The sequence below is a fragment of the Telmatherina bonti genome (assembly GCF_933228915.1).
Source record: "Telmatherina bonti genome assembly, chromosome: 1".
Lineage (NCBI taxonomy): Eukaryota > Metazoa > Chordata > Actinopteri > Atheriniformes > Telmatherinidae > Telmatherina > Telmatherina bonti.
Window position 1 is genome coordinate 36,551,419 of NC_136619.1, and position 9,713 is coordinate 36,561,131.

Consider the following 9,713-nt stretch of genomic DNA (forward strand, 5'->3'; position numbering starts at 1 on the left):
TATATATAGATAGATAGATAGATAGATATAGATATAGATTTATATAAAAATTTTATCCTTGTGTTTGAACTTGATATTTGTAGTTATACTTGAAAGAACCACCTACGCTGCCTCTTTGTCCAAAGTTAAAGTAGAGAATTTGGAATATATTTAGACATCTTTTAGAGTAGATATGTTTTCTCCCCTGTTTTGAGCAAATAACTGTTCAGCTCTGGAATAATGCAAAGTGGAGCTCTGTGCAGCACAAGCATATTAGGGTCCCGTGGTCACGCTCTTCCTACGGTGAGCGGGCCTCCTCCAAATCATTTGAGATTTTGGTTTGTGTGACTTTTGCTCTGCAGTGTTTGCAAAATACAAGCTAATCTTTCTCATTTATTGCATTGCAAAACACACCGTGGCACTGCAGTGAGAGATCAGAGGGAGAATTTGAAAAGTGCAAAGTAAACCTGCTGATCTGAGTAAAAAGTTAAACCAAGCTAAATGCAGAACATGCTACCATGTTGATAATTAAAGTTAAATGAGTGTGTTGATAGGTGTCTGCCTGTGCAGTGAAAAGAAACCCCGGCCTTTTGGATGTCCACTCCCCCACCTCCCTGCAGAGGAACTTCAGCTTTGCAGATGACTTGGAGCTGGAATCAGAGCGAGAGGGTGAACTGCCTCCTGCTAGCTCAGTATCACAGTGAGTCAACATTGCATTGCAATGATATTGCGTTACACAGCTAACGCTGTTTATGTGTGAATGAATTTTAATGAGCAAGTGAGGGCAAGTCTGCATGTATTTTTTTTTCTCCCTTTTTGTAATTAACCTTTGTAATATGCCAAACCCAGAGGGCTCATGATTCTCTATTAGGGAGAATCACTTGTGCTTGCTGAGGCACTTGCAGATAGAGACTAAGACTAATATGAGGAAATGACTGTTAAGTAACTGCAGTGTAATGCAAGAACACAGTAAGTGAAACAAATGGAGCAACTGTTTTGACCCGTGGGACTTGCTCCCTAAACGGTGGTGTAATGATGCAGACTGAGAACTGCATGCAGCAGAGTTATTGGCAAAGATAACTCTGTGCTCTACTGACTCCAAATAACGCAACCAGCTGTTCTCATTGAGCAACACCACTTCAAATCCCTTGCTAAATTGGACCATTAGACGGTACGGTTTGTCTTAACATGGCGAAGGAATCGAGTGTTAAAACAAAAACCTTGAGAAACCTTCATTTTTATACCAGGTGGTCTTTGGTGATGCAAGTCAGTAAAAGAAAACTGAAACTGACAAGGTAGCAGAGGGACAAGTAATATTTAATATTCAGCCTCACATTTTGACTAGTAGCAGAAGGTAATGAAAGATAGCAGAAAAAGTTGTTTGAGTAATTCACTGAAAGGGGAAACAAACTTGATTAAATGCATTTGATAGAGACAGAGGTTATACAATAATTGACTACAGTGAAGGAATTAAAAGACAATATCTTGATGGCTGCTGTGATTGGGCGATTACTGAGACGGTCGTGTGATGCTTCTTCATTACTCAAAGTATTTTTAAAAAAAAAAAGAAAAGTGTTGTCCCGTGGGCTGATAATACATGCAAGCTTATGAACTGTCAAAGATTGGCAGGAAAATGTTGTGATATAAAACATTAATAACTACCAGGAAAGATGTTGGACACACTGGACACCATGTCACGTTTTCTCATGTTGCAGTTTCAGCCACAGTGAAGACTTTGTGAACTTGCATTTTCAGCTCAGCAAGGTGGTATTCGTTTGATTTAAAGGGCTTTCAACCCTCAAAGCCAATTTTGAGTCAAAGTTGGGAGCTGCATTATTACACTTTGGAGACAATAGTTTCAGTCTTTTAGTCCCTTGTGACACCAATATTTTTGTCTTGTTTATTTATTTAGTTATTTATTTCATTCAGACTTTCTGGGTAGACTTCCTTCTGTAAAAGGATCATTAAAGGAAAAAAAAAGAACATCATAATGCGGCATAAAATACAAGAGGCCGAGATGCTAGGGTCCTCTGGGAAATGTTGAGATGATTTCTTCTCTTATGTTTTTTAATAACATTAAATGACAAAGCTTTTCTGTGTCAACTATGCTGCGTATAACCTGAAGCCTCAGTTGGTTTAACACAGAACCATGTAGTCTAAATGTAAAAACTGTTAAAAGGACAGGAACTTTAAAAACACATTAAGTATGTGTTTGAATGAAGCATCTGTCCTTAAAGGTGGAGTATGTAAGATTTTCAATATTTTCTAAATAAATTAACTAATAAAATAACTACAGTCATAATTAGATAGTTTTTTGAACATGTAGGTTCCAGTCTGTCCATATTTGATGCTTCATTAAATTACAAGTTTAGTTAAGGACAAATAACAAAAAGTATTTTTTTTACTGGTAGGCAAACATTTAAGAAGGGTCTTTGTCATGAATTAAACTTGTAATTTAATAACACATCAAATATGGACAGACAGGAACCTACATGTTTAAAAAAAAAACTATCTAATCATGATTGTAGTTATATTTTTTAGTTAATTTATTTTGAAAATATTGAAAATCTTAAATACTCCACCTTTAAGCAGTTAAAATTATTGTAAAAAAAAAAAAAAAAAAAAAAAAAAAAAGCCATTCATGACTGGAATCACATGCAAAACTGCCAGTTTATAGCTGCTGGTATAAAAAACTAATAAGTTTAGATTTAGCTTATCCAGCCAAACAGCTGATTCATTGCAGCCTGCCAAGAGAGATCATCTTATGAATGCGTTCTCATGCTTCTTCACAAGGTAAGGCAGGGGGGTAAAATGATTTAATTGCCCACAAATAAAAAAAAACAAGATGTATTCTGAAAAAAAAAGAAGAAATAAAACAACACGTATACATGCATACTGTGTGGCACATTAACTTTTAAAATGTTCAAGTATCCCCTTTAAGGCTTTAAGCATATCGTTTGTGATCCTGCTAAAGTTCTAATCCTTCGAATTTTAATCCCTTCCCAAGCAACTCAATTCAGCCCATCTGACAGTCAAGTTGAAAAAGATGAAAGATGTTCCATGTGAAGTCTGACACGCTAATAATGATCTCATGATCAAAAGCGTGTCATCTGCAGTATGCCCTGTACGTGCATGCATAATTTCCTATGCAATTTAAATTCTACACAGAGAAAGGTGGACACTGTTACTGCTGCCTGGGTTGGTGTTACTCAGAGGGAAAGAAAACTCAAAGGAATAGAGCAGCAATGTGGGAAATGCACCACACCTATTTCCCTGCTAACTAAATTAAAAGATCAGTCTTGCCATTTATACAACGTCATGTTTAATAAGAGCTTCAGCTTGAAGTTAAACTTAAGCATAACTTGTCAAGATTCAAAGAATAATGATAATGCAGCAAGGATGGTTTTAAAATAAAGGGGTATAATGTGTTGGTTTAAGAAATAAGAAGCTAAACGTTACTGTTATATGATCAGCTAACCATTTGTTAATTCAAAATAAGACTTTATAATCAATGGAAGCCTTCGAAGGTACAGAGCCTTTTTATAACCATTCTAATTATGTCTTTAAGGATTATATGCTTAAATAGATTCAAATAACAATGTTCATTAATAGCAGAGGAAACATTGTCGCTACAAAAACTACTTCAATAAAATATATGAATGTGATAACTGAATTAAAGTAAATTCATCTCACTGCTGGGTCTATATCAGTGGCCAATTTTCTTTCTATGATGGAAAATGGATTATCATAATAGCTCAGAGTTCATTATTGGCATTTCATTGTGCTAATTTGACAAAATGTTATGATAGCCTAATTCAAGAATCAGCCCATTGCGCTGCCTTTGTGAAGTCCATAATGAGACTCTCGCAGACCCTTTTTGTACAGGATATCAGTAAACCCGACTCAACAAAGCACTCACTGTTCTACCACCTTGCATTCTCATTCACTGCTTTTTCAGCATAATGAACCCTGTTAAGTAACAGCTATTCAGTAATTCCCACAACCTAATAATGGAGCATAACTGCTTCACAGCCTCTCTGGGCTTTTTCCTGCTTTTTCATACACCCCAAAAATCACCTGCCTTTGTTCTTACTTTTCATCACCTTGGTAACACTGAAGAAAAAGGAGTGATGAGGGAGATACTTTAGGATAGATTAAACCATAACCATGAATTAGTGATGTGCTCGATGTTTTCCTGCAAAACAATAAGTTTGCCATCCTTTTTGTCATAGTTTTAGTCTTATTCCTGTATCATTCGAGAAGAATAAAGAGCCGTCTGCTTTTTCTCTGAATTATTTATTGAAAAAATTTCAAATTCACAATAAATTTGAAACTGACGTGAAAAAAATGATGTGAAACTCCCTTTCGCAGATTGACAGACTCCCACCGAAAAGCCATCCGTGTCATCCAGAGAATGCGTTATTTTGTGGCCAAGAGAAATTTTCAGGTAATACCAGCATTTTCTCACAACACATTGGTCAATAAAGATAAAACACAAGCAGAAGATTATATTAAATGTATGCATTTTTGCATGCATTTCAGTGGATAAATAAACTAGAGAGAAGTTGGATCATGATGAACAGCACATTTGGTGTAAAACAACACATTATATTGCACAACAATATATGCAGCCTGTCGAGCACAATGTTGGATAGAGCCATTGTTTGGACTTGTTTTGCAGCCACAACATTTCAACTCCTTGGAGTCATTGAGTCAACACATTCTTGTCAAATGTGAGGCCATCTGTCTGACAGATAAAGCCTGGCTGAAACTGGGTTATGCAGGACAGATATAGCAGATCAAAAAATCTACAACAAATCTATAACCTGCTCCAGTGTTCCAGTCAGAGTCCGGACCTCCTCCTGATCGAAATGCTGCGGTGGGACGTGAAATAAGCTGCACATAGTCCAATGTCTGCAAACCTCAAAGAGGTGAAACAACATAGTAAAGAATAGTAGGCCAAAATTTCTCCACAAGATCATGAGAGACATACAGCAAATGAATTATTTATTTCGAACTGTTGAATGTTTTTTTTTATCGGAGTGGTTATTAATTAATTAGCATGGAGTAATATGTTATGAGCTGCAGTTTATCTGAAGCTGTAGTAATTTAGTTTTTATGCTTTTTAAGGGCAACATGGTTTGTTATGTCCTGATATGTATAAATTTATAACTGAGTTGTTTGTTTTTTTTCTTCACATGACTGTGTCCTTTATTTGAAAGCATTCATTAACACGGCTCAGTGTTTATTTTCAACCCCGATGGGTTGTTGAGCCTTATGTGTACACAATTTTTAAAGAGTCCGGTGGGGTCTGAGTAACATAAATGTCATCAGAGGCCATGTGCACCAACCAGTAATTACCCAGCAAGTCGGTTGTGACCACAAGGACTGTTACAGAGCATAATGGGTAAAAAAAAAAAAAAAAAAAAAGAGCTAAAATAGTAACCATTAAAACTAATGTACAATAGTTTGAGCCTGGGCTGTAAACCCACCATGTATAATATATTCATTTTCTAATACTGTTGATAAAGAGTTATTTTCCTGAACACAAATAAATTTCAGTCGGAGTGAAATGGTGCATAGTTTTTATTGAACAATTTAAAGTATTTCTTTATGTTGTAGCAAGCTCGCAAGCCGTACGATGTGCGAGATGTGATTGAGCAATACTCCCAGGGTCACCTCAACCTCATGGTCCGAATCAAGGAGCTTCAGAGAAGGTAATGTTAATCTCAGATGAGCTTTATAAAAATAAATCCTCTAAGTAATGCATTAGGCTGCACGGCAGCGTGGCGTCACCTCACAGCAGGAAGGTGTGTGGTGTAACGTGTGGAGTTTTCATGTTTTCCCAGTTACTTCGACTTCTTCCCACAGCTCAAAAACATGCATGTTGGATTAACTGGTGATTATAAATGCTTCGTGGAATGAGTGTGTATGTGCATGGTTATAAACCAGGTAAACTGATCCAGGATGTAGGGCTTCCCCTCCTCACACCAACAGGCTGCTGGGACAACCTCCAGCCTCTTGGTGACTGTGAATTAGGACAAATGGGGTATAGAAAATGGATAGATGAAGAATGTTTATTGAAGAACTTAAAAAAAAAAAAAAGTTGAAGAATGATAAAGGAAAGAAAGAATGTGTAAATATTCTTCTGACTGGAGTGTCCCATTGTTTCTCTCAGACTAGACCAGTCTTTAGGGAAGATTACTTTGTTCCAGACCGGTTCAGGTAATGAATAACTAAACTTCCATTTCAAAGTACATGACAGTAAATGTGGAACAAGCCACAGATCTAACCCTCCTTTCTTTATTATTAATTGTCAAATGTCTCTGTCTGAAGACCGAGCCAGAGACAAAGGCAACAACTCTGTCGGCTCAAGACTCAAAAGGATGGAGGAAAAGGTAGGATTCGTGTATCATCATGAAGATGCAGTGTTTCAGTGTTTCAGATTGTCTGTTGTGCTTAGGAAAAAAAGGGAAATTAAAATATCTAAACCAGGTCACGTTAGTTTTGTTCTCATCTTTTGCCTTGAGAATCCAGCTTATGAACTTTCTCTTGAGAGGATCTTGACAGAGCAGTTATCACAGTCAAATGTGTTTGAGAATAATGTAGAAAATCCATCAGATGTTTATCTGTCTTTATTGACTGCAATGAAATATGGAAAATGTGTTTACACGTGTGGCCCTGCTGTCATTGAATCAAAAGAAACTTAAAGCTTGTGCTTCTGCCGCACAAAGAGAAACGCTTATCTTTTATCTTTTAAGAGCTGTCAAAACAAATAGAGGAACTGTAATTCCTTCCCCAAGTGTTTACACACGCAGACTTGCTGGTATGAAATTATCAAACACAGTTCATATCATGTTGGGAAATAAGTTAGGTTACTATTTTCTTGGAAATAAAATAACTGTGAAGGTAAATTTGCTGTAGATCTAATGATTCAAAAGCATTTTACATTGAAAAAAAATAGATTAATTGATCAGTTTCTGATTAAATTTGCATAGATAACACACTTGGACCAGACTCTGACCCACATCACAGAGTCTCTTACCCTCCTGCTGGACCAGATGGAAGTTGGTGTTGGCGAAGGTAAATCTAGGCTGAGGCCGCGACTTCGACGGACGTGCAATGTCCTCCCCTGCCAAGACAGTCTGCCAAGCTATGACCAGTTGTCCTCATCCCCTTCGTCCTTCTCCTCAACCAACGCCAGCTCCATGCTCTGCCCAAACAACCCCCTGATCCCCACCGCCGGTCAAGATGAGAGCTGCTGAAACCTAAAACAAAACAGCCTCAAAGTTTAGCTTTTATCTGTGTTATGTCATAAGATATGCTCATCTGTGTATGATGAGCACATCCAGTCGAAGCAGTTTTGCTGAACACTGGCATTTAGATGGAATACCTCATCACATTATAGGATATGTTGGAGACACAATACATAAGAAAAACAGGTCAACAATGCAAAATGCCTGACAAGTTGGATTGTTTTGGTTTTGTTGTTTTTTTGGTTTTTTTTTTATGCTTTTCTTTTATGATTTAGTTGCTGGTGCCGAAAGCATATCAACCAAAAACTGTGCCATGATTCTGTGTCCTATGCATGACATGCAAACAGTTTTGGTACAATGTGGTCAAAATGTATGTTACTGTGAATGACCAAGAGCATTAAAAAAAGAAAAAACACTGATTTCCCAAAGGAATAGTCACATATGGTGTTTCTTTTACAACTTAAGCTGGCTTACTTCTTGTATTTCCAGTTTTTATGGTTTCAAAATAGCATGAAAGCAAAAATGCCCAAAGGAAAAAGTTTGCATGGTCAGTCCTTAGTAGCAGCCCTCTGACAAGTATCACAGCTTGTAAACACTTTGTGTAGTCAGCAAAGTGTCTTTGGGTTCACATTTGGAGGATTTTTCCACCCATACAATCACAACCTTTGCTTCCTCTAAAATGCTGCTGCTACTCTGAAATTCAATGCCATCTTGCATGCACTGCTCCTCTGAGTCCTATCCACAGGTTGTCAAAGTTAACTTGGGGGTACCGTGAGGATCGAGTTAAAACCTTCAGCTTGCGGCTCTGTGTGGTTTTTCAGGATCAATATTTCACTATAAAAGGCTATCCTCTCTTAATCTTCTGCTTTTTAACACACTGTGATCTTTTTTTTGGGTATTTATTTGGATTTACTCTTTCATCAATGGAAATATTTCGCATGCCACTGGCTTCAGCACAAGCCGAAAGCATGATTGATCCCCCCGTGTTAAACAGATGGGGAGGTGTTCTTTCATGAAATCGTTCACCGTCTGTTTAACAAACATACCTTAGCTCATTGTTGTCTAAAACTTTTCAGTTTATTTGTTCTGTTTCAGATGCAGGTAAAGTTTTCTTCTTTTAGTTTCCTGAAAAAATATTGCTATCTGTTTTTTAGTCTTCCCCTGCCCTGCTACCAGCAACTCTTTGAGCTTTCCCAGTACCTAGCAGAAGCTAAGAGAAACCATTGATTGTTAACGCGGGAAGGTTGGATAGGAATTTGGAAACCTTTGACATCTGCATCCCCTGGTCTTTCCTAACAAGCTGGAGGCCGAACGGCTACTTAAGGACTGAAACCTTGGTAAAAGTTACCTGATGGCTAAATCTTTGGATGTTAAGAGTTAAGCATGACACTGCTTTCTTTTCTTTTTTTTTTTTAACTCAGGAATTGCACAAACATAAATGAAAACAATGTTACATTAAGAACGTTTGCCCTCTTCAGATCAATCCTTCTGTAACTAAAATATCTGAGACCAGAAATGGAGATTTTGGTCAAGCATTTGTTTGCCATTAGAACTAGATAGCTCTTCTGCTTCAAATGACCTTTATTTTAAGTTGGTTATGTGCCTTTATTGTTGTCTGCTTTTTATATACAAATATTTTATAAAAGAAAAATGGTAATATATCCATCTAAAATTACAGAGCATCTTGAATATGTGTATTAAAAAAAGAGTGTCTTCTTCCATTTTTTAGATTTTACATGACTGAAATTCTTGTTCTTCTTAGCAGTAACTTAACAATAGATAATTCCTACTCCTCTTCCACCATGTTTTACAGTTAAATATGACGTCTTTGTGGTTGTATGTTGTGTCTGGTTTTCACTGAATGTAGCGCTGTCCAACAATGACTCTTTGGGCGTTGTCGCAGAAGCCACACTTGTTCAGTCTTTTCTTGACTGAACTATTTTTAACTTTAACTTTTTAAATATTGAAAAGGCCTATGGAGTCTTGTTGAGTTTCAGATTCAGCTGTTGACTTTTTAAAAACATGTTGTTTTTTTTTGTTGTTTTTTATTTAATTTTTTTTTTGCTTTTTTTGTTTGTGTGTGCATGCATTTCCCTGAATACTGTACAGTCTGACCTTGGGGTGAACTTGCCAAAACATTCACTCCGGGGATACTGGTAAATGTCCTGAAAGTTTTTCACTTTGTGCACAGCCTCTCTCACTCTGTAGAGCGGTAGACTCCATTTATTTAATTGTTTTCTAACTGTTCCCAGATTGATGAGCAACAACTGCAACTATCTCAGAACATTTTTGATGTCTTTCCTCCGTGGCTCCGTAGCTCCACAAATATCCAAAACCGGCTTATGTAGACATACATTTCGCAGGTCACAAGTGATGATATATATATATACATATATATATATATATATATATATATATGTATATATATATATCATCACTTGTGATGATATATATATATATATATATATATATATATAT

The 9,713-nt window shown here is 36.7% G+C and overlaps 1 protein-coding gene across 1 annotated transcript in view; it reads left to right on the top strand.

Annotated features, from left to right (window-relative positions):
• Positions 1–7,244, top strand: part of kcnq1.1 (potassium voltage-gated channel, KQT-like subfamily, member 1.1) — a gene marked incomplete at both ends in the record, with an annotated part of 56,240 nt that extends 48,996 nt beyond the window's left edge. Inside the window, 6 exons of the mRNA XM_079244788.1 lie at positions 550–679; positions 4,351–4,426; positions 5,602–5,696; positions 6,158–6,204; positions 6,316–6,377; positions 6,978–7,244. Coding sequence (XP_079100914.1) covers positions 550–679; positions 4,351–4,426; positions 5,602–5,696; positions 6,158–6,204; positions 6,316–6,377; positions 6,978–7,244 — 677 coding nt within the window. The remainder of the gene's footprint in view (positions 1–549; positions 680–4,350; positions 4,427–5,601; positions 5,697–6,157; positions 6,205–6,315; positions 6,378–6,977) is intronic.
• Between the last annotated feature and the right edge of the window lie 2,469 nt (positions 7,245–9,713).